At 39.3% G+C, this 26,103-nt stretch overlaps 1 protein-coding gene across 3 annotated transcripts in view; it reads left to right on the forward strand.

Annotated features, from left to right (window-relative positions):
- Nucleotides 1–23,673, forward strand: part of SEMA6C (semaphorin 6C) — a 150,189-nt gene extending 126,516 nt beyond the window's left edge. For 2 of the 3 annotated variants that reach the window (XM_063439853.1, XM_063439852.1), the window contains 9 exons: nt 902–1,033; nt 1,110–1,265; nt 2,258–2,431; nt 3,340–3,477; nt 5,611–5,688; nt 6,302–6,354; nt 8,165–8,215; nt 12,062–12,211; nt 19,539–23,673. In XM_063439853.1, the coding sequence (XP_063295923.1) occupies nt 902–1,033; nt 1,110–1,265; nt 2,258–2,431; nt 3,340–3,477; nt 5,611–5,688; nt 6,302–6,354; nt 8,165–8,215; nt 12,062–12,211; nt 19,539–20,788 (2,182 nt within the window). In that variant the 3' untranslated portion in view covers nt 20,789–23,673. The remainder of the gene's footprint in view (nt 1–901; nt 1,034–1,109; nt 1,266–2,257; nt 2,432–3,339; nt 3,478–5,610; nt 5,689–6,301; nt 6,355–8,164; nt 8,216–12,061; nt 12,212–19,538) is intronic. The other variant, XM_063439854.1, reaches the window with a different exon arrangement.
- The last annotated feature ends 2,430 nt before the right edge of the window (nt 23,674–26,103 follow it).

The raw sequence follows: 26,103 nt of genomic DNA on the forward strand, positions 1-26,103 counted from the left end.
ACTGTATGAATCACATTCAAGGATGGAGAGAATGGCTTGGGAGCTTTAGAACGTTCAGAAATAAAACAGTCTGTACGAATGCTTCTCACGGCAGTGGGTATAGCTTATTAAACAGGGAATTGTCCATACTATTCCAACCAATGAGCAGTAAGCCTATATGTAAGATTTCTCTTCATAGCCTGTCTAGTCTCAGACACTACAGTTTAATTGGAACAAATTTTGTTTAATAAGCCATTGCTTTTTTTTTTTTTTTTTTAATCTTTGAAAAAATATATTTTCTCTGCTCTGGTTTGAAAGGAAAAAAAATAGATTGTAAGCTCTCGGCATCACATTAGTAACATGAATGGCTAGATGTTAAGGGCACACATGCAAAGACTGAGAGGTATGAAATTTGGGGCAGCCTAAAGATGGGGGTCTACGCCATAACATGGGCTATCTCGTTTATTGTCTTCTCCATGCTTATCCTATTCACAAATAGTCAAATGTTTTTACTCCAGTGGGTTGGCCCCTGGATCGCAACCTAAAATAAGAGTCCCTGTGTTATTTTCATGCCTCGGGCACATTATATTTATCAGGTCGCAGGCAACTGCCCACAGTAAATTGGCTATTGTAGTGACAATGCCTTTCTCATTGCTATAAAGAACTCGTTGACGCCAGGGACATTTTAATGAAGGCATTTTTCAGCATTTATTTTAGTAATTATTATATTTCATTATAATGAATACGATGCTGAAATCATACTGTGGGTTACCCAGTTAATCAAGTACATTATTTGGTTCCCTATATATATATATATATATATATATATATATATATATATATATATATATATATATTAAAAAACAATGTTAAGGACCACTGGTTTAGTCTTATTTTCTTCCTTTTATCTTGCTCTAAACAGCATCACTGGTTCTGGGGTCTGCGCTTTCTACATGGATGATATTGAGAAGGTGTTTAATGGAAGATTTAAGGAGCAAAAGACCACTGAATCTGCTTGGACCCCGATTCCAGAAGACAAAGTCCCAACCCCTAGGTAAATGATGCCTATATCACTGTCAAGGTCCAGCTTGTAAGATATGAGAAGCTGAGCCCCTGTCTCACTCTTTCAGACCTGGCTGCTGTGCTGGTGTTGGGAAGGCTGCATCCTACAAGACATCCAATGAATTACCAGACGAAACGCTGTCCTTTATTAAATCTTATCCTCTCCTGGACGAGGCAGTGCCCTCCATTACTGAATCGCCGTGGTTCACCAAAACAACCAGCAGGTACAGACCAACTGACATGACATCAAACCTGTATTCCTGACCCTATAGTGCTAAACCCACCATTTAGGTGGCTTGCCCCCCTATAACAGTTTAAAACTCACCCTATTTCCAGCGCCTCGTGGATCTTTCGGCACTGGCTCCGCACCCTTTTGTGACATAATCAAAATGGCCAATTTTTAGCCAATCCAATGCTTCCTCATAGCGAAAGCATTAGATTTGGCTACAATCGGCACGGGGCGGGGACAAATGCCGTTTTGGCCAATCAGGACCTCCTCATAGAGATGCATTGAATCAATGCATGTCAAAGAGAAAAATTCAGCGTCTCTATGCAGTGCGTGGGGACGCTGAACGGCAGTGCTGCTTACTGTGCAGCCCTGAGCCAGGAAGCACCTCCAGTGGCCATCTGAGGAGTGGCCTCAAGGAGGTGTCCCTAGAGGCTTTCTCTGAAAAGGCAGTGTTTGCATGAAAATGCCTGAAGGGAGCTATTATACTCACCAGAACAGCTACATTAAGCTGTAGTTGTTCTGGTGACTATAGTGTCCCTTTAAACGTCCCCTATATTAAACATTATTTCTTCCTATAATATCTACAGCACAATAAACGTACCAGGGAGAACTTGCTTTCAGCCGCCCACTTGCGGATTTCACTGACTTTACTTTATTTACAGCTGAATGGCTGTCATTGCTTTGCTAATGAATTCTTTCAGATCGGTCTCTGGGGAAGGAATTCTCCAGTGGCATTGAATTTAAATGTATAACTGTACTTTGAAAAGGAAGCGCATTGATCTTGTATTTACAGGGACAGAAAAAAGTGCAAGTTTGTCAATTTTGAAAATCTGACACCAGTGCTCTGGAAACAGTTTTTTTAAGAAAGTGGAGCATTTTCTTGTGAACGGTGAAATGCGCGGGGGAATAGATAAATATAAAGTGTTGCAAAAGTACTTGTTGACGTACATAGATTATTTATTCTACCCATTTCCTTTTTTGCCCTAGGTTCAAACTGACCCAGATAGCTGCTGACAACTCTGCTGGACCCACTGCAAACTACACAGTCTTGTTTCTGGGCTCGGAAGATGGAAAGGTGCTAAAAGTCCTGTCTAGTACAACAGAGAATTCAACAGTAGAGACTCTCCTACTTGAAGAGATTAATGCTTACAACCCAGCCAAGTAAGTGCAACACTTTAATAGTTCAATTGTACAGTTATTAATATTGGAGAAAACTAAGGATAGAGGATCATCATCTGACCTTGTAGCCAAGACACATTATTCCTAAGAATGTTCTCATTTTACTAACCATATGTTGATATTTATCTCCAGGCTGACTTCTAAAACACAGGGCGTCTGCACTAGCTGGTGTATGTGTGGCAAAATTCAAAGTGGCTGGGTTACGTGTGCTGAAATCAGGCTACTGACTTCAAGGGTGTGACGTGTGCTTTTGGTCTTGTTACGGATTACGGATTACTGAAAACCAGCGCTTGTCATGCTTTGGTTGTTGTCATAGAGACTGATCACTGTTGGGGTTGCCCCCCTAATCTTTGCTGACTAGAACCTGTTGAGTCAGTAGGCACTGTGAAGTTTAACTTTGTGTCACAGTAAACGATCACATTCAAGTAAACAAAATGCGCTGATGACTGGTAATGAATGGATCGAGTAAGAGATAAGACTGAATGTTCATTTAATTTTTTTCTACAAAAGGAGTAGTTACTTTGGCAGGGCAGAGGAAATAGCTACATGCAGTTACAGAAGCATGGCAAAAAGCTACAGTGTTGTTAAGTGGACTCAATCTCTGTCTGATGATCGAATTGTGCTTTGTTTGGGGAACCAAAAAGCTTAACAAAAAGCTGAAGCCCTGTAAGCAGCCAGCAAGCTAATTTTGTTATTCATTCATTGGCTATTTTACGTGCATCTTGCAGAGAGTGTGGAGTGTGTATATGTCTATTTTTTGGATATTTAGGAATGTGTTTATGTTGGGAGAGAAAGCCCTGTGCACTCCTACTGCCTTTATATACACATACATACATACACACACACACCCATGTGATTGTGTAATGTCATAGCTATGTTATGGACTTTAGGTGCAATGTGAAAAGGGAGGACAGGAGAATTCTGGGATTGCAGCTTGACCGGGAAAACCATGGCCTGTTCGTCGCCTTCTCGAGTTGTATCATCAGGGTGCCGCTCAGCCGATGTGAATCATACAGCACGTGTAGGAGGTAAGGTCTAGCGCACTTTGACATTCAAAAGAGCGAACATCAAGGAAACGTAATTAGAAACAAACAGAATGTAATTTTTTATATGAAACACTGGAACCATAACCACTTTTTAAAAATGTTCTAACAATTTAATGCTGTATGTCCCCAGCTGCCTACAGTCTGCTCCCCAGAGAACATATGGCTAAAGCAGAGTAACACTCACAGTGTGATATGCCGAGTGCAGGCAGCCACTCACTGTTACCCATTGTACCCATTGCTGTTCGGACTAATGCAGAAGCATGAGTCCAGGCAGCTGAGAGAGGCCGGACTGCGGGCACCGAGGAACCCTTATTTAGTATTAAATCGTTCGAGAAGTACTTAACACTGAACCATAGGGCAGTGTGAGGGGATGTCAGGCATCATATCCACTTCAATGAGATGAAGTGGTTATGGAGCCTAGAGTGTCCTATCAAAGAACCACTTAGAGTGGAATTCTCTTCCCCCCCCAAATTCCTATATTAAAAAAGTTATACACAGTACAAACAAAATGATATCCTTAATTACTTCCTTACCCTTTATCTGTACTGCTTCTCATCTAAAAATATGCACATCAACCTACGAATATTCAAAACCTCTGTGCTGTTGCTTGCACCATGTAAACCCTGCATTTGTGAGAGTACTTGAATTAGTTTACGTTTGGTCCTTCTCAAGTCCATCGTCTCATGCTTATAGTGACAGTGTAGTAAGGAAGAGTTAACCAGCAATATCGAGTTTTTATTAATCTATATAGACATTCCAACCATGAATCTGTATGCACTATAAATTCCAACCACCATACAGGAGATACCAACAGCTTCCGCTGGTTCCATAATACTGTCCTAAATAATAAGATTAGGAAACAATGAAGTCTGCTGTTTTAATGTATTCAATTTTCTACACATTTTATTTGCTGTTAGCTTCAGAATGGGCATAAGAAAAAAAAAAGGATTTTTCCCAGCTAACATATCCAGCTCAATACTAATCTCATTAATAAACTCACATCCCATGTACACATCTAGAGAACAAAGCTATTTTTAATTTGCACAGTCTCATTCATTCTCTGCATGCCCCTCAAACACAGAGCTCCACACACAGACCCCCAATGGGATAATTTGAAAGCTTGAATATCCTACTACAGTCAGCCACTTTAAGAGTCACACAATACCATTTCATGCAGGATAAAGGGGACTCAGGTTGCCCACCAACTTTCTAATTGTCGAGAGAGGGCAGGAAATTATAATCAGGCTCTTTTATGTGAGCACACTGTGCCAGTATCATCACATCGAGGTGCCTTGGGAAAACGACAGGAGCCAAGGAACAATGGTGGGCTCAGGTCTGTGTGCTTGCCAAATGCACACAGTGGGCACAGGCCACAAATCTCTGGCATTCTGCCATGATTAAAAAACAAACAAGCAATGTAGGCGCTAAAATATTAGTGCAAATATTAAAAATAAAGGTAGAGCAGCACCTAAAAGTGCACAAGCTCAAAAAAACACCATACAAAGAATATAGATAGAAAGGTGCGCTGTACCTTTAAAAATTTAAAGTGCAAATTAGTGCATCGAAATAGTGCAAAAAGGAGTGTCTATCCAATATAATCACACTCAATATAACAAATTTGCAAAATTGCAGGTGAATAGTGATTAAAAATAAAGATAACTTACAACAGGAAAATATGTCTCAGAATAAATGGCATTCGGTTATTCCAAATAGGAGATATGGTACATAAAAAAGAAGAGAAACATAGCATAATACTGTATAAAACTATGTAAATCAACCAAGAAAATGGAATAAAACTCACAAGGGAAGAGCAGTAAAAGTCTGCTCTAACTTCTCCAGCATGTAGTCCACAGCACAGGACTTTGATGATAGTAAAAACAGCAGGACGCCAGCTGAATAAAACAATCTTTATTTCTTCCAATAAAACGCTCCCTTTACCACATAGAAGGCCAGTGTCCAATTCAATACTTTGAAGTGATGAACGCACCAAATTCTGCCATGATTCGTAGCGCAGGGAATATGCTCATTAGTGACCACACTGGTTAATGTCTGAGCTTGTCTTACAATCATCGTTGCTGCTTGTTCTTACTTTTTGGTTGTTTTTTTCTTTTGTAGAAGTTGTTTGGCATCCAGGGATCCTTACTGTGTGTGGCTGAAGTCAGGAACTTGTACCAGTTACAAGAGTGAAATCAGGTAAGGCAGGAAATTGTGTCATGTTGGCAGAGACAGACTGCTCCGTACAGTGTACTGGGAGGGCAACATAGATTTCAAGATCTGAGATTCACCCAGCGGTCTTATAATTTGACGAAAGGGTTAAGACTCTAACCAAGTCCCTTCAGATACTAATTAAAACACTAAGTGTGGAAACTGCTTAAAAATGAATAATATTCTAAAAAATATATAAATTTGCCTACATACGGATTAGAGCTGGAGAACGCAAGCAAGTGCTTAGTCCAGAGGTTCGTTACCACTAGGCAAGGACACAAAGTAGACACTCCACTAATTAAGGGAGGGATCTTATAATTTTAGTGTTTTATTTAAAAATAATAATTTATTTAGGTCCCCAAGCTAATTTACAATTTAAATATGGATTACCTAGTTAACAGCATTGACAAAAAAGCTTATGTACAAAATTAATCAAGAAAGAATTAAAACAATTTTAACTTGCACACCGTTCAACTGGGTGGCTGATAGGTAATATTGATTACTGCCAAAATCCTTGAATGGCTCCTATTGGGAAGTGGTTTCATGTAACTACTACTGCTTACGATACTATTCCTGAAGCCATTGTTTGTTTTCCCTCTAGAAACGGATACGAACAGGATGTTGAGCAGTCAAAGCAGTGGGGAAGCTGCCAGGGTAAGTCTAAACCTGTAGGTGTGCCGGGGGATCCAGCAAGGCAATAGATAACTAAACCATGGCAATATGTGCGCAAAATTATGAAAAAAAAAAAAAAACAAGCAATGCTCATGGCATTTATTTTAAAGAGCTCAGAAAATTTAAAAATTTTAACAGAAAAGGGTTTTTCGAGAGACTGCCACCAATACTACTATCTTAGCCCCAGCCAGCCCACGTAACAAGGTCCACCAAGGCAGAATGAAAAAACAAACAATTCAAGCATTGATCACAAAGGCTTACAAGCAGCCCCTCCTACTGTTCATGGTTCCAGCCTAGTAAGTCTGACCTGTTACAACCAACAGATTCTTGCTTTCCGTAGAAAGTAGGACCTATGTTTAAGCCTTCCAGGAAGGCAGCGGCTTAGCTAGGCACATCTAGCCAAGCTTAAAAAATTGTCCTTTGCTTGTAATGCACACATGGCTGAGCTAATAAAGAAATTCTCACTGCATCATGATCTGGTTAAGACAGAGAGATGTTTCAGTTAAAAAAATATATACAAATATAGACCCATACATATATTTCAATATATTTTTTACGTACACAAGCTGTAATGACAATACCTTGTATGAGCAATGCTTTGATCTTGTTTTCTAGTTTGTGTAATAAAACTATTTTTCTGAGAAGCTTGTTGGTGTTATGTGCTTTTCCCCTCTAGTAATTAGTCTAGTACTGGCACCTCCTGATCTTAATGGACTTGTATAACTCTTTAAGTGGAACCCCAGCGGTACAGCTACTGTTTCGCGATACTGTGTTCATAAACCATGTGACATCAGTGTCTTAAATTAGTATGCCCGTGTCTTCTGATACATTTTTACTCTATTTGTATGGATTATATTTCCTTATTAAATAACTTGCGATCATCCAAATTTTAAGTGATTATATATGCTGCCTTGAAAGTTTGAGTCTCAGTGAAGGAGAGCTGAACACATTGAAAGTTCGATAAAGTAAAAAATGTATGTGATGTGTGGGATTGCTTTTTACCAACGCAGTCTTATTTTCATGAATATTTTGGTGTACCTACTAACAGAGATTTTATTTCCTGTCGCAGATTTTTTTTTTTTTTACAAGCATGGATTGCAAAGTCCATTTTCTGTAGTTATGTTTGACATTTTGCTTTTAAAATCAGTCTGCGTTTTAGGTGACTGAGTTTTTCAAAAATTAGCTGTACAGTAAACAAAATGTCTTTACTATTAAACTGTCCCCATTAGACCAGATTATTATTAACACCATTTTAAATTCATGGCTTTAATTATGTTAAATGGACACTACAATCACCAAGACCACTCCATTAAAGGAATGATGTGGGTGCAGTGGTCCTGTCCTTTTAACCCTGCAATGTCAAACAGAGTTGTTTTTTAGAAACTGCAAAGCTTACAATACAGGGCATGTTAGTTCTCCTAATGCAATAGTGTTCCGTTAAGTGTTACAGGGTTATTCACTACACTGCAAATTGTGGTATAATGACTAGGGTATTGCAAACACTGGAGGGAGCCTAGGATAAATGGAAAATCTCCTAATCTGCTGATTTTCAGTCTCAGTTTACTAAATTTCTGATTCCTGGCTTACTGATTAAGTCTCTTTTTTTTGACTGTGTAAATTCACAAAAGAAAGAGGTCTTCCTTCCTCTGTGATTCCTGCGATTCAGTAAAACAGTTTCAGGAATGGTGGCAATGAACCCAGGCCTTCTTTCTGAATGTGATTATTAGTTCCCTATTTGAATACTGTATGTTTTTTTTCATCCTGATTATTGGCTTCCTCTCATCTTTTGCAGATCTTGTAACAGCTTCGGGCAGCTCAGAGGGTGAAAGTGACTCTGCTTACGGTGAGTTCTCCCCACTTCCTTCCCACTAAGCATGCCAAAGATATCGCCCTTTCCTTCCCATTTCCGTCCCTCCCAATAAGACTCTCTGCTTCACCTTGGACATTGCTTGAGATATTGAATGCAGCATTGTGCCTGCAAGGAACTCAGGCTTCCTAGTTTGTGTTTGTGTTGTCAAGTCGACAGGCTGCTTGGGCTTTTTGGCAATTAATGCTGATTAGCAATGTGGCCAATAACTTCTCCAGTGACCACACGGACAACAAAGATCAAAATGGACCAGTTACAAAAAAAAAAAAAAAAGAAAAAAAAAATAGTATCAAGAGCGCATACACCTGCCCATATGTTGTGTTAAGTTAAAAAAAAAAAAAGAAAGTCAACAATTTTAAGATTTGTAATCACAGATTATAATATATATCTAAATATCACATCAATTTAATACTGGATAAGCTTTTCGATTTATTTAATATATTTATATAAGATTTGTTTGAAATATTTTTTTAATATATTAAAAAATATCGTATGTGGGGAAAAAAAAAAAAGATAATCTATAATATATGAAAATATTTTCCAAAATATTAAATAATTTGAAACGTTTATCCAACAATATGAAACTGAGGCCTATATTAGTCAATATCTCCAAGCATGCACTCAATGTCCCCATTTTCTACCTTTCAAAATCTTTGTAATGCATTCTGTATTGTATAGAATAAAATAAATATATGTATCTTAAACCACCAACGACTTTTCAAAAAGTTCACACAACATAGTAACAAGATTTATGCTTTGAGTAATTTACATCAATTTTATTTAGCTATAGGTTCTCTTCAAACCGCTAGCTATAATTGTAGGTTGTCTTAAATAAAAAAATAAAAAAAAATTACAAATTGAATATATTTTCTTGTTAGTACGCTTTTAAATTGTCGTTGTCTATGTGCAGGTGGACACACAAAATGTGTTGTGAGTTCAGGGGTAATATAATATTTTTACCCTAAAAAATAAAGTATGAATCTGCCATATATTTGGAGAATAAACGCAAAAATATAATAAATGACAGAAAGCGTATTCTTGAGACAGGAAGGAATAATTGCGAGAATGTAATGTTTGCAGGGTGGCTTTTTCAGAGGAATATTCAGACAGCTGTGAGCCCTATATTCCTTTAGACTACGTTGCTTCCCTGTAATACTTCTTGAAGGAATAACTTAATGAGCAGCTGAACCTTTTCAGAAAGCAGCTTCCGTGACATTCTTCCTCATCTTTTATTTTCTGACGCTAACAATTTAACATCTTCCCATTACTGCATGTCTGTGAACATTAATACTCAGAGGAGAGATGGGACCGTGTCAGATACAGCGATTGTTGAGGAGACAAAAAAAAATGATAATTAGGATGTTTTACCCCAGCAGAGGGATGAAAATGAATGTTGAGGCCACAACGCTGGCAACGCGTTTCACACAAAGAATATATTTGAATTTGTGGCTAGAGGGGATTTTAAAATAGGTTACATTGTTAATTCATCAGCATAATAAATCTCAGCGTATTTATAAGAAGATTAGCTGTAAGTTTTGGAGGGTGTTTGGCGTTATTAAGGTGTTGCATGTATGAGTGGAAAGTTCGAGATCACAGTAAACTCGCAGAATTGTCCCAACCTTTTCTGAGTGTTACCGAGAGGGTAAGGGTCATATTTATGCCAACGTTGGGACAATTAGCAGGAAAGATCCATTGGTTTCCATGGTGATTGATACATGTTTAATATTCTGTTCCATATATTCGCTTTAATTCCCTACAATACTAAAGCACTGTGAGGCCATGTCTATATTCAAATTGCTAATGGCTTTGAGGTTATCTAAGGATATATTAATATTTGCTCTGAACATGGATGATTTGAAATGGCTGCATTTAGTCACTAATATTAATAGAGTTTCTAGCTTTTGTGCCTACTATTCCAATGAAAAGTTGGAGTTTGGTGCATTATTCTTCCTAGATGCTTTGACAAGGTTCTAAACAATGTTTTCTGTAGAATTTTTTTTTACAGATCATTATGTGTTTATATGTTCTCGTATACTTTATACTGTATACTTTGTATACTCATTTGCGCCATAAGGTTTACCACCGAGTCTGCAGGAAAAAAACCTAAAAGTTTGTCGTGTGTTATAGGGGCTTGCAAGATATTCATGGTCAGATTGTGGTTTATCTGTTGGTATGATTCTCGACCTTATCAAATTCTGGGTTATCATAAGAGAGCTGGGTACCAGAGACATGAGTTCTGTAGCTGGTCGAGAACTCTTCAAGTTGGTGGAAAGTTATGGAAGTTTGGGTAATGCAGTTTTGCGTTCATGGATGTTGATTTTTTTGCTGGGTATTTTTCCGAAATAATCATCTATGAGCATTTGGTTGCTAGTGTCTGTTTCAGCACTTTAACACTGTGAATATGATTGAATTGTCTTTTTCACTACTGAAAAAGTCTCACGTGATTACTGTGGTTTAATTCATGTGTGGTCAGAGAGCATAGACGGATTCGTGAAAGAATGTTTCATTAGCCATAACAAGTGCCCCAAATGTCAAAATTAAAGAGGTTGACAAGGCCATGGTTACCGATATAGGCTGGGTCATCAGTCTAAAACCTTGGAGCACGATTATAGAGAATATCATTATGGTGGGCAGTAGTAACGTTGCCAAAAACCTTTATATTTCTGTTAGTTTGCAGAATATTCTCTGTGATATAGAGAATTATTGTCAGACTAGAAAGTATTTCCCCGCAATGAGCTGCTAAAAACCTACTCCATTTCATTTTCCCTCTAGTAAACAAAGGAATAAAATTGTAAAAATATGGCCACACAAAACCATTTAACGCGTTCAAATAATTGGTATCATGCATACAATTAAAGTGCAGCTGTCATGTTCAAAGAAGGACTATTTTTGAAGCCTCACCAATAAGGAAAATTCTGAAAAGGCACATGCATAATTTTCATGATCATGTAATTGTACGAGTGAATAAAAAAACACTTCATTTTGCGTGAAATGACTTATCTGTGCCTTTTTCAGATTTTCCTTTTTTTTTTTAAATGATGGTAAGAGTGAAATCATTGAACTTGAAACATTGATAAAAATTGGTTAGATTAAAAAAAAATAAATAATAATAATAATAATAATAAAAGGATTCTCATGAGTAATAGCTACTTTTGGTTTGTGAATTGAAAAGCACTATAATATTAAATATGACAGTTACACTTTCCCCTCAAACTCGTACATTGTTCTAAAAGAGAGATCTGTTATTGTATATTATTACGGAAGTGAACTGCTGGGGCTTACGGTTCTAGGTCCTACATTTCTGTCTATTGTGGGATATTTATAATGCCAGGTTTACAAGGCTTGATTCCAAAGCTCAATAGGAAACTATAATTTTATCAGCACCACTGAAGTAAAATACTGGTGTCTTATGTTCCCTGCAGAGCACTAACTAAGTAAGCTGCTATTTTCTGCTGTAAAAGAAATGAGAGTGACGAATGTATTACTTGGTGTGAGGCTTCTTATTTGTTAGGGAAAGAGTGAGACACGTACGGTAGCCATTTTAGACGTCAAAGGGGAAGGACATGACAAGGAGGCAGAAAAATCCAAAAATGATACAGCCTAAAATGGGAAAAATAAAAAAAAAAGACAAGGCTAGAGGTAGTCTCCTCTTACACTGGGTAGACAGTCACATCATGTCAATCGTCATTCTCTCATAGCCAAGATGAGCAGAGATTTCCTCCTACCCAACCCGCTCCCTCAATGCTATCCCTCCATGACTTTGTTTATTTTGTTTGCCTGTCTATCTGTTTCTTTATGTTTTATCTGTTGCTGGTAATGTAGGGAAACCCCCGCCCAGCGGTGACATCACCATTGCCAGTGTTGCCTCCCTTGGGGAAGTGACTCTCCCGGTGCGGCCGGGCTATATCCCGCCAGGTGTGACATCAGACGGTTACTACCAACTTTCTGCCTGGCACACTCTTAAAACCCAGGGTAAGATGGGCAAATTATTTGATTGACAGTCTAAGGAGCTTAGTTTATTTATTTTTTTTAACGCCAGACTAGCTTTGCGTGGTCTAGAGGCAGCCGTACAGCGTTGGCTAATCCCTTCACTGCTCCGCCGGTCCTTGGCTCAACATCTGCTTCCTTTGCTCTGCGCTAGCTAAGTGTCCCCTGGCTGTGAACAGGATGGTGGGAGACAGCATGAAGTGTGCATGGGATTCTGTTTCTCTCATTACTTGTGATAATTGTGTTTGTTTAGCTCGTCTCATTTATGTGCTTTTTCAGAAAACTCCATGGAAGAATAGCATTGAATAAACCAGGAAAGGGTGCATCAGAGGTAGTGGGGAGACACTTCAGATTGAAGCCAATTTAAACCTCTTTCCTAAATACTTTAACATTCAATCATAATCAATGTTTCACCCTAAGTAATTTCTACAAGCACACCAGCAGTGAATCATTTTTAAATCACACCCTGGAGATTGGAATGAGTAGGCTTTATTCCAACTGCATATTGATAATGTTAATGCAATAACATTCGGATTGACTGCTGGACATCCTAGAGGAAACACTTATCTTTCACAACATGATCCTTACAGCAAAATTCCTCATCACAAAATCCCGAGTTGGGTAGGTGGGATTTAGGTGCTGGGGAAACCTCCAGTTTTATGTCAAAATATATAGAGAGAAAAAAGGTGTTGGGGAGAGGCTGCACCATCATCCCTACTACAAACTGTAGTTCATTCAGTTCTAGAACATAGCCACATACCCTAGAGAGGGGCCCTTGACAGGTCAAACTCATGTGTTAAAGGGACACTATAGTCACCAAAACAACTTTAGCTTAATGAAGCATTTTTGATGTATAGATCGTGTCCCTGCAGTCTCACTGCTCAATTCTCTGTCATTTAGGAGTTAAATCTCTCCATTTATATAGCTCTAGTGACACCTCCATGCATGTGACTTGCACAGGCTTCCTAAACACTTCCTGTAAAGAGTCATCTAAAGTTTATCTTTCCATTATTGCAAGTTCTGTTTAATTTACATTATGTTAATAGCTTGCTAGACCCTTCAAGAGCCTCCTGTATGTGATTGAAGGGACTCTCCAGTGCCAGGAAAACATAAATTTTCCTGGCACTGCAGGGCCCTGCAATGCCCCTCTCCCTCCCAACCCCCATCCCATGTTGCTGAAGGGGTTAAAACCACTTCAGTGACTTACCTGAATCCAGCGCCGATGTCCCTCGGTGCTGGGTCAGGCTCCGTCTACTCCACTTATGCGCATGCACAGCAATGCCCGCGCCCATAGACCTCTCCATAGGAAAGCATTAATCAATGCTTTCCTATGGGAATTCCGGCGACGCTGGAGGTCCTTATGCATAGTGTGAGGACAGCCAGCGTCGTTTAAAACACTTTTTCGTGTTCTAAGAAAACGGAGGTCCCTCTAGTGGCTGTCTGATAGACAGCCACTAGAGAAGGACTTAATCCTGCAAGGTAATTATTGCAGTTTATAAAAACTGCAATAATTACACTTGCAGGGTTATGGGTGGTGGGAGTTGGCACCCAGACCACTCCAATGGCCAGAAGTGGTCTGGGTCCGTGGAGTGTCCCTTTAAAGTTCAACTTACAGAGAAAGAGAGATATAATTGTTTAAGGTAAATTACATCAGTTTGAAAATGAAACCAGTTTTTTTTTCATGCAGGCTCTGTCAATCATAGCCAGGGGAGGTGTGGCTAGGGCTGCATAAACTGAAACAAAGTGATTTAACTCCTAAATGGCAGAAAATTGAGCAGTGAAACCTGAGAGGCATGATCTATACACTAACACTGCTGAAGTTGTTTAGGTGACTATAGTGTTACTTCAAGGAGTGGTCGTAGCAGCAGGGTGTTTCCTAGACCGCGTTTGTGCTACATTTTTAAAATCGAAAAACAAAACTATTGAGATTTTGCTAAATATTCTGTGCCTGACCAACTGTGCTCGGAGTTTAGCTTGTAACTACTTTAGGACTGGGGGCAAATTTATGTTTGTTCAGTTACAATTACATTTTTTCACAGTGTGCGCTCACACAAAACATGTATTTTAAAATCATTTCATATATCAGAAACAGACAAAGATAGACAGAGATTTTGTAAAAAAAAAAAACACTTAACCCCTTAAGGACCAAACTTCTGGAATAAAAGGGAATCCTGACATGTCACACATGTCATGTGTCCTTAAGGGGTTAAACTAGCTGTGGTGGAGAATATTTCTAAACACTGTCATTTTAGCCCAATATTTACAGTTTAGTTTAATAGTTTACAATAATTAAAAGGACACTATAGTCACAGGTTAATATAGTTGTTCTCGTGTCTAGCCTGTCCCTGCAGGGTTTTTAATGTAAACACTGTCGTTTCAGAGAAAAGGCAGTATTTGCATTGAGGCCTATAACTCCTTTAGTGGCAGTCACTCAGATGTCCACTAGAGGTGCTTCCTGGGTCATTCCTGCACAACTGAATCAGGACATGCTGATTGGCGCTGCGTAATAGCTTCTTAATGCTCTATGGAAAAGCATTGGATTGGCTGAGATCGTCAAATTTGATCATCTCAGCCACGGAGTGAGAGGCAGGGCCAGCAGTGACGTTTTCCAGGTGAGTAAAAACATCTTCTTAATGTAAAGAGAATGAAGCCAGAAACTTAAATAGTGGTTTTACCATCATAGTGTCAGCCATACGTGTTTGTGTTCCTGACACGATAGTGTTCCTTTAGGAACTGTCCCTCCCATACACTGGTGTGTTATGATACAACTATAAAACTTCTTGTTGCATGAACATCCATTTTGCAATGTGCTTTTTAGTTTATAAAGTTAGACACCTAACACTGCTTTGTGGTTATACATTTTTTTTTTTGCACATTTTATATTTCCACCTTAAAATAAACTGATCAGTTACAGTTAATTCTTTTAAAAAAAATTAAACGAGATTGCTATATCGAACCACGGTGCAGTCATCTTTTTTTAATTCTGCAGTGGACTTGTATAAATACTCCTCATCATTTTTAGGAGAGGATATTTTTTTCCAGTAACTATCCGCCTCGGTTTGCAGTAGCTAGACGACAGCTCAGTGCAGTATATTATCCACCCAGACACTTCCTAAGCATTAATGATCTATAACTGCAGAAAAGAAAGATAATATTTTCTTCTGTGTTCTGCAAATATGATTTGTGTCTCTAATGGAAACAGGAAGTGGGTAGCGGTTGTCTTCATCGAGAGGTCTACTGTGGAGGTGCTTACCTTTGACTTGAGATCCCTGCAGTGAGTCATGTTTTGGTGACATTACTGTGGGAACACAGCAGGTTACTTTTTGGCTAGCTGTGTCCGACATGAGAATCACAAAACGTCAAAACGTCACAAAACGTCATCTAGTGTAAACGTCATCTGTAGTGTAAAGACACTGCTCAGTTTTAAATTCTATTTTAAACTGTATGCAAAGAACAAAAACGGCGTATCAGATGCTCAATTATTAAACATGATTCCCATCAGGGAGACACATGCACAAATGTAACAATTCAGTCACTGTGTATTAAAATAAAGTGACAAATGTAACAACATGGAAAAGTAAATATTGTCATCGGCAGAGACAATTGTACAAAATTGAGCCACCACAAGGTTTGGCTAAATATTTGGGAGATGCAGTCAAGCAACCCCAAGGTCAAAGCCCAAGCTATAAAAACCAGTGACGCTGCAATGATTTAAAGACTAACGATCCATAAAAAGCCTAAAAACACGGCACTGCAAACCTTCTCCTGTAACATGACCCCTGGAAATGGATAGGGCAACAGAGCAAACAAGCCACCGTGGCCAAAATGAATGACACACCAATTTCAAGCAGGTTGACACCTTATGATGCCTGTGGGCTCCGCACTTGTAGCCTTCACTGCTATTGGAGTAACACAGCAACAAAGGCTACTTTAAGCCAGTTAAAGAAAATAAAAATAAGAAGTACAGGCATTTTACATATACAGGGTATGAGGAGAGGAATTTACATTCTCTGTCCCCAAATTTGCCAGCTCTGGGCTGTTCTTCAAAGTATTTTAAGTATAGAATGTAAGCTCGATTGAGCAGGGTCCTCTTCCACCTATTGTTCCTGTAAGTTTATTTGTAATCGTCCCATTTATAGTTAAATCCCCTCTCATAATATTGTAAAGCGCTACGGAATCTGTTGGTGCTATATAAATGGCAATGATGATGATACTCTGTGCATGATAACTGTGGCAGGTGAGGTCTGGACGATTTCTAAACTCTCACAGAGCTTCGAACTGCAAGCATACCCAATCTTATTTAACCATTGCATGTCGTGCATTGTCATGCAGTCTGTGTGTAGTCCCTAGAGCAGAATTAAGGATTTCTCCCCAAACACTTTTACCGAGGATCCAAATATGAAGTGAGGGATCATGAATAACCACTTGCAAGGGCTTAATTTTAGAGTGGAAAACAGTGCTTCTTGTCTGACCTTGTTGAGTGTGGTAGTCCTACAACAGCCTGTGGTTAGCCCATTGTCATACAAAAGTTTGAGATCGTGATATGAAGGCTTTGTTGAAAAAATATATATTAAGCCACCAAAATATTTCATGACTGCCAAAACACCGGTGGCGATCTGATATCCAGGACCATCCATGAACTGCTAGGCATTCCACACCAGCATCCCATGGGTTAAAGCAATGAATTGGAGTCTGTATAAGAAAACGTGAAAGTAAAATATAATTTCCTGACACTTCCCAGAGAGGAAATTGTTCAAAGTACAAGGAATGGTTTTCAGGAGTGTTTTTGTTTCTAACCGTTGTGTAAAGATTCTATGGGCCCCTGTAAGTGGCGGTTGTGTTGCCCGTGTGTAATTGCAATATTCACTTATTAGTTGGTGTGATTGCTGTACCTGCTGTCCTGTCTTTGAAGCAGACAACTCATTACCTTGCCGCAGCTGCGCGCACTCAGATTATATTGGTTTGTGTTTTTTGTGTAACAGTAACGGTGCCTGGTTATCAAATAGATGTTGCTGATTTAAAATAAGCAGTCCTGGGGCCTTGGCAGCCTTTTTGGGGGATAAATGGTATCTAATTTAGCTGACATCACAGTGCCTAGAGCTGGTGGTCAGGACGGACGCCATAGCAAACATGTTACAAGGAGATTACAGATGTCTAGAGGGAAGGAAGACATTTCATATAAATGTACCTCTGGTCTCTAGCATTCTGGATCCGATAACAAAAAACAAAAAGAGAAAAATCTGGGTCTCCTACAAACTGCATTTTTAGGGCAATTAACATAGTTTACATGCGCAAAACAAGCAATTGGCACCTAAAAGAGCGATACATACACAAAGCGGGTTGGGGTTTCTCTTCCGTGCTTTTGAGCCAAACAAAAAAAAAGCCTTGCAGTGTTAGTAGTTGAGCAGGGCATGAAAATTAGTTAATATGTCCTACAAAGCAGATTTAAAGAATAGCAAGTACCCATAGCATGCACAATACACAGGGATTGATTATAGTGTCCGGAATCCCCTTGAACTATCCTTCCATTCAGCATTAAATAATTTAATATTGTTTAAAAGCTAAATGAGGGTCCGGAGTAGCCCATTCCCTTTGTACTGCTTATTCTAAAAAGGAAACATTGATATAAGCAGCAATGGGGGTCTGTTATTTGCTGAGTGTCCGCTGACCACATTCAGCCTGTCACGGCGCCCATTGCTGGTATGAATCGGTATGACTAGAAGGAAGTGGGTAATCTGCAGTGTTAAACTGCTCTAAAATGGTTTAACACTGAATAAAGGGACAGTGCCAAAGGACCCCAGACACAATAACCAATTCAATTAGATGAAATGGCTATAGTGCATACAGTGTCACTTTACGGCAACATCCGTCACATCCAAGGGGACATTCTGCCCTCAATGCAAATCCCCAATGGCCTAATTCACTAGGTAAAAACGATTTTTTCGAACAAGATCGATACATTGGTGCAAAAGGCCTTCCTTATAACTATAATCAAGAAATCACAAAATTAAAATGAAGTATGAAATGTTATAAGGAAATACAAACTCCACCCCAGTGTGCTTGAAGTTTTTTTTTCTCTGAGTAGATATTAATAAAATACTATATGGGTTATTCACTAAACATAGCATTGTATTCTATGCAAAATTTAGGCTACAGTGAAGCTGGTGATTTTTTTCAAATAAGCCATTTCGCCTAAACTTTACAATTCAGTGATTAGTGAATGCAATCCTAAATCTTCAAAATGTATTATTTTAAAATGGTTTTCTGACTCCTTACAAGAAAAAAAAAAATGAAAACGTAATTGTAGTCTTTTTTTGGTATCTTGGAACCACATGCTACATCCTTTATCTATTTTAAGATGAGAAGCCATTACCTTGAATAAGATTAATTAATTATCAGAAAAGAACTTAAAGAGAGCAAATAAAAGCAATGGGGGAAAAAAAAAAAAACGATGCTCCCTTTTTCGAGTAGTGAGGGTTTTGGGTAGGAAATAAATAAATGTACATATTGCATCCAAAATGCTACAGTTGCATTGGTAGGCTTCAAACTATCATTCAATATATGTAACCATTTCATTCATGAAATGTAAATCCCAGAATCCCCTGCACTTTGATAAATGGATCTGATAATTTTGTTACCAGTTGAATGATTTATTATGTGATGTTGGAAGTTCTAATTAAAAATGTCAAAATGTCAGACAAAACAGTCCATCAGATGAACGGGGAGAAATATCACTTAGGTTGCAATTTCTCTAAGCCCTGCAATCTTAGGGAAAAATACAGATAAAAGGAAAACTTCCACCCATAACAAGTTTACCTCACTGAAGCTGCTAAGGGTGCAGGAATGTCCATGCAACTTCTTGCCTTCGGGGGGGTTAAACCATTTTCCAATGGTTTAAATCCAGATTTGGCCCTCCTGGTATAATCTTCCTGACACTGTGGTGGCAGGGAGGAAGAAAGCAGAGTGGCAGCTTTGATGAGTGCCTGAGGACCAACCTCTGGGTTAAAGTACTGGGAAATGGTTTAACCCATGAAGGTAAGACAGAGCCCAGAAATTCCTATCCCCCATTTACTCATCTGTTTCTACCGAGGATGGTCCAAAAATAAAGGTGCACACAATTTTCCCGTAAATTAGATAAACCACAAATCCCAGACACGGTTCAGTGTTCACCAGGCTTCATGAGTAAAATATAGCAATACTCCTCTCCCTTCCAATTAGTGCCACTGACATTTTGTACAGACGTAAAATATTTGAATCTCCAGCTTTGAGCTATATTGTTGCTAATACATTTTCTTTATGCTCTATTGTACAGGAGTACGACAGGAAGCTGGGACAAGAGAAGCCACCAAAAGCGTCCACTTCACATTTCTTATTGGCTGTGTCTTTGTAGCATTTGTTGTGGGAGCTATATTCTCTGGACTCTTTGTCTCGTGTTATTGCAACCACATGTTTCAGAAGAACAAACACATTAGCAAAGACCCTGAATCAAGTCTCCAACGTCCACTTTCACTAAGGAGTCTGGCAAAAATGAATGGCCTCTTGGAAAACCAATCCAAGGAAGGGATGATGGAATCAACATCTCCAAAGCTTTATACCACACTCCTACATGGTGAAAAGGAGCAAACTGTTGAAACAAGCAAAGTTGGGATGAAGGAACACCCGGAACTGTCAGGACTTCCCACTCCCGAGTCCACACCAGAGCTACCAATGAAAAATTTGAAAGCTTTCAAAAACCAGTGGGAGAGGAACCAAAACTGTAATAATGCCAAAGAAATTCAAGGGAAGAGCTCCATGTTTCATTTTCCTGTATCAAACTCCCAAGTCTTTCAGTTCCCTAGTACTGTGGTCCTCCCCAGCAGTATTCATGGCTACGAGCAATCTATTTCTACATATGGAGATGACAAGAAGATACCAAATTCTGAGAGAGCTCTAATTCCGCATTCCCAGTGTTATCTTCCAAAAGGTGTGGAGGTGACAACACTTGATGAACTTCTAAAACATCTTCCAGAAACTAGTGGGTCACCAAGGAAAATGTCTGGTATGATGGCCATTAGTCCACAAGCTGTTAGTCCTCATTCAGCCATGTCATTCATCAACAGAGTTCAGCCAAAAATCCCAGACACAGAAAGTGCCCCTTATTACAGCTCCTCCACACTTCCAAGGGACAGCTTACCCAGAAGACTGGATATCCCACCTGATGTGAATCCCCAATCTTGCTTAGAAAAGCAGACAAGACATCCATCTCAGAGGCATTCATTGTCCTCTGGACACAAACTCATAAACATAGGTCCAGGTGGGCCAATGCTGTCTAGACAACACAGCTTGGGACAAGGCAACAGGCAACCCCCACCTCCACTTCTCACAAGAATGCACTCTACAGGTACCCCTGTACCCATGGATAGCCACAATGTCTTTCTTTCTCGTCAGCATAGCTACACTGATCAAACACCAATGCAGAGAAATATGGTGAAACGGACCCTCTCTTTAAGACCGGAGATACAATCCAATTCAGTATTTTTGCCCTCCTCTCCTGTGAAAGATGCAAATGAGTTCAAGTATTAAAACATATTTGGCTGTTCTTCCAATCAAAGGACACCTAGACAATTTGTGACAAAGAAATGTGAAACCGATCTTTTGTATTTTTGCCTTTCTGAAATGCTCTTGCTTAAGGCCAGATCACCCAACGTACATCTAACTGTTGTCAAGTCAACAGCAACAACATGGTTGTTGAAGGACTATTGAACAAGGATATTGAATTAAATCCCTTTGAACTGTCATGTAGTTAGGGAAGTCAGAGGGTAGGCTGTTGTCGAAAAAGTTAGTCTACCTAACCACATTATTAAACTTCTGTATGAAGATGACTGACACACAATCTGCTGTGATCTTGTGTGCTAAGTGGTTTAAATATAGTAGCCTGTTCCGTTGGTAGGTGGACAATGGGTAAAGATAAGAGAGCATTGGAACACAGTCATTGAAAATGGATGATATCAACGGACTTGAATTATCTGTGTCCCTGAGCCGAAGATGTCCACTAATAAGGCACATGAAATAAACAATCCATAATTTCATTGTGCACTTGGATGACATGAAAGGATACCTCAAGAGGAATAGATACAATGTAAATTAATTTATATATACATATTTGTATATATATAAAGATATATATATATTTCACAATGTACCTCCATATAAAAGGAGATTAAAATACCCTACTGTGTAGGGATGAGAAACTCACTTCTATTAATATCTCTGAAAGTGTATAGATTTAAAAAAGGTATGCCCTAGCTTACCTATGACCATCCGTTTTATTATAAGCAACAAAGACAGGAGAGAGAGGGAGCCAGTGAGAGCTCAGCATCCCTGACCTTAGAGTATCTCACCATGTCCATATCCTCCCAACGTCCCATCCCATTCAGGCTTCATCTACAGTCACTGATAGTTGAATACAAAAGCTCCAAATGATGGTAATGTAAGAACTGCCAGGCTATGAGCACCGTGTGCTTAAGGTGAATTGGGCTGATATTACATGCCATAACTGTATCCGGAACAGGTCTGATGGAACTGCCCCTAAGGGATAACTCTCCTTCCGAGGAACAAGTGGGGTGCTTGGCCAGCAGTAGTACCCCAATGTATAATCAGTAAGCCCAGTGGATAGTCTGTGTACATGTGTGCCTTATTTCAATCTAGTCTTATGAACATTGCGATTGTAGTAACCACAGAGTCTGTTCATTTTTGTCATTGATTGGTTCGTAATTTGAAAAAAAAAATTGTGATTTTTATTTTATTTTTTATTTGAAGAGGCTCTCGTAGAGCTGACCCTGCCTGCTGGTACTTGTCAATGTCAGCCGCAGACATGTTCAGAATTCTGGGTGATGTGTGGATTAAAAAAAGAAACAAAAAACATATTCCTCGGCACCCGGTATGTGGTTTGATGTGCTTTCACAGGTGAAAATGGATGTGATAGATTGTAATACTCAAGGTTTGTTCCTACTTACTTTGCCTTGGTCAAAAAAAAACCTGCAAAAATAGTTTGCCTACAGCACTATCAAAAGAATATAGTGCACCCATGATCAATGTCTGTTGAAACAGAACGTTTATATTTGCATTCTATCTACACAAAATCTAAAGTACAAGGAAGTATTTTCTCCCATGAAATCGTTCAGCTATTTCTTTTAAATATTGCAAAATCTCAATCTTCTCACTCCCGAATGCAAGATGTCTCAAGGCATCCCTTCAAAATCCTACGCACCTTCCTTATGTTACTTTTAAAAAGGATATTCTAAGCTAGATGGTAATAACATGTAGAGTGTGGACTCCCTTTAGAGAATTATGTTTTTTTACAGTAAACATATGGGCATTTGATTTAGACGTAATCCCGTGCACACAGTGTAACCAGGAAGCTACATCCCTGGCTAAAATGTCAAAATATCACAAAGTATAAAAAGATTTAAAAAAAAAAAATCATTGTTATATCATTTTCTGCACAAAATTAAAAAAATATATATCTTTATACCTCATGTCCAAACATTTCAAAAATACATTATTTGTATTTATGAAAGCATATTTGTTAATTTTGTTGTTATTTTTAATAACAGTCTAATAATCGTGAGTTTATTTGTGTATTGGATCAGTTACATTTGATCTCCATAAATCACAATTAAATGCTTCAGTTTCTCCAAGAAAGCAAAATATTTCAAAACAAACCGTAAATATCAGAACATAAGCCTTCAATAGTAATATTTTTTTTTGTAGAATAGGAAACATCCCGTCTTAAGTCACATGCTGTCCTTAAAAAGTTCATATCAAGAAGGGCTACATTTTAACATGCCTTAACTTCCCATCAATACTGAATAGAATCTACCAAGCCTTTGTACCCGCTGACATGTCAAGGCCTCAATCCATCTGCTCTGCAAATGAATAAACTGATTAAAGGGACACACCAAATGCTTTGTATGCTAACTTTTGCCTTGTGTGTGAATTGTAGCCGTAGACCGGACTGGAGAATGTTTGTAAACATTGTATTAATCTTCTTTGTGCCGGAGAATCACGAAACGAGTATAAAAACAGTAAAAACCCTTTCAGCACTCAAATAATTTAATTATTGTTCAGAAAAAGTATTTGTTTATAAAAGTATATATGTATGAGGGAGTCTCTAATGAAATGTGTAAGCATTGTTCTCTCAAAGAATGTTTATAATTTACATGTCTTATCATCTGTTCTTTGTATCGCAGAGATTTCCAATCATGCATCACTAATTCTCTGTAACCCCCACCATATCGTGGGATGTGCTACATGGGTCATGTTGCCGGCAAGTTGCTCAGGTGAAAGTGGCCTGCCCACAATACATTTACAATTAAAAATCGGCCTAATTTCTCACTACTGTTTTATTTTTTTCCTTTTCTTTCTAAGAAAAAAAAAAGACCTTGAATGTAAAATTTGTAAAAAAAAAAAAAAAAAAAAATTAAAAAAATTATGACATAAAAAAATATGTTAAAGAAATAAAACATACAAAAAAAAAAAACATTTATTTTGTATTTTTGAAGTGAATAGGAACATTACATACAGGCTTGAGGTGTCCCAACAGCATTCCTCATGCTCATTATCATGTATGACAGTTAAGGTACTTGTGGAGACATGCACAATTTTTTTTAATCAATAGAATAACACGGTAGGTATGTCGAGTAATGCTAGAGAGGGTAGTTAACGTTTAAGATAGTAACTTTGCTAAAACAGAGGTTAGTGTGCCACCAGCTGGTGCCTTGGGAGGCGTATTAAGTTATCAAGCAGACAGAGCAGTATTGGAAAACACTATCGTATAGTGCGCTCAATTTCAGGAGTATTGTCTGGGTTAAGTGGTAGGTTGTGCAGTGCTTTGCAAACCCCCTAGTCAAGGTGCATGGGGTTTAGTGAACAAGGGAGACAAACTTGCGGGAGGGTCCCCTAGTATTAACTGCGATTGGTCCGCAAGGGCTGATTCTCGAAAATAACATGCTTCGCCAACATGGAAGGCCTCTCACAGCGCTGCCTAAGGTAGGGCGTCTAGCTAAAACAGGTAGAATGAATGGAGCACGCTAAGAAATACTAGGTAAACTACAGACAACACTATGCCAACATTAGGTTACTTTACAGTCCCGGAGCGTGGACTAGGTTGGTGCCACTTGGTTAGAGTCACTCAGCCTATGCCGGCTGTCGGTTTGGTCAGGGTATAGATGCTAGGAGGGTCCCAGGATTCTACAGAAGGAGCGCAATGGGGGGCAGTCCTCCCGCCCCAGGCCGATTTGCAGGCCAGCATCTTTCATCCACAGACTCGGGGGCTCAAAGAGTTCAAGTCCAGCCCCATTTTGGAGAGACAGGAGGCCCTGGTGTTGTGTCTCCGCTGACGGCGGGCAGTCTCTTGCCCATGTGGTCGATGCATCAGGGTCTTGCCCTTAGTAGCCTTCGGCCCAGGTGGGCCCAAATCAGGGTTACCTCGTGTTTGGGACATTAGAGTTTCGTTCCTGGACTCCAGTGAAGGCTGATGTAGTCTAGCATTTACCTGCCTTCCAGGGTGGCCCAAAAGTGATAGAAATTTTTGTCCAGTCGCTGTAGGGATTTGTCTATAAAGCCAGGTTCCGGACTCCCTTGAGGCGTGGGTGGTGCCTTGCTGACTCCCGAGTCCGCTGCCATCTTGAGTGAGGAAGTCGCGGAATGTGCAGTCTCACGGTCTGTGTCGCAGAGGCTTGTTAATGTAGCAGGCTAGCCAGTGTGGACCGGGATATCCCCCACCGGTCCAAGGAGGGGGTGGGGGGTTGAGATGGAGCTGTACAGGTCTGTCCGACTGGCTCACTAGGCCTCAAGTGCTCCACCAGGGTTTGCTGAGGGAGCCTCTTCCAGAGATGCTCCGACATGCTCAGCTGGGCTTCAGACACAGGTTAGTCTCGCATTAAGGGCTTTACGCCGAACTGGAACTCACTTTGTGGGCTCAAGATAGGGCTTGAAGCAGGAGCTCCAAGAAAATGCTGCCAGTCCCAGAGTTGCACAATTTAAGTAAATATAGCATTGTTTGAAAAAGTTTACTTTTTCTTCTTTTTCACAATTCCAGACCTCTCAGGTGTCTCACTTTATGCTGGACAGTTCTAAATTTGGGGTCGTGTCCCACCGTCCAAATTCCAGACCTCCTAAGAGTCTCATTTTTGGTGGGACACTTGTGATTTTGAGGTCCTGCTCCACTATCCCAGAGGCTGGACAACAGGGAACTGTCCCCAGGGGTAGCATAGAGGAGATGAGCTAGTGCAAAGGAGCAGACACATGGGCTCCCTGTATGGTCTTATAGGTTGGGGGCCGGCAAAGTAGCCTGTCAACCAGCCCCTTTTTTGAATAGACCCACCCATTATGGGTGTCGCCAGTTATGGGAGTTGCGTCAGTTGCATTACCCCATGTCCAAATTGAGACGTATGCAATTCTACATTTTTGCAACTCACCTCTCAACTCACTATCTAAACTAGCTAAATTTTCCCATAGACTGGGTAATACATATAGCGGTTTAATCACTAAACAGCAAATGGTGACAAGAGACTTGCAAGATTTATGCATTAACGGAGTTTGAAAAATACAAAAATTGGAGACACTTTTTTCTGCCCAATTTTGGTCTAATTTAGCCTCAACTGAAGCAGCTCTTCAAAACTCATGGAACATCAAGATCCTATAGGTGTGTTTAATGAAAAGTCACAACGTATGGAGTACAAAACCAACCTAGAGAGTTGGTTTAAAGCTTGTGAATATGTTCAATATGTTGCACACTGCCCACATATGTTACAGGAAATTTGAAACTGATTTACCCCATAGATTGAGTGATAACTCTATTTTCTGAATAGTTATATATTTGCCAAGTGTTTTCA

Source organism: Pelobates fuscus, chromosome 13, assembly GCF_036172605.1.
Source record: "Pelobates fuscus isolate aPelFus1 chromosome 13, aPelFus1.pri, whole genome shotgun sequence".
In the NCBI taxonomy this organism is placed as follows: Eukaryota; Metazoa; Chordata; class Amphibia; order Anura; family Pelobatidae; genus Pelobates; species Pelobates fuscus.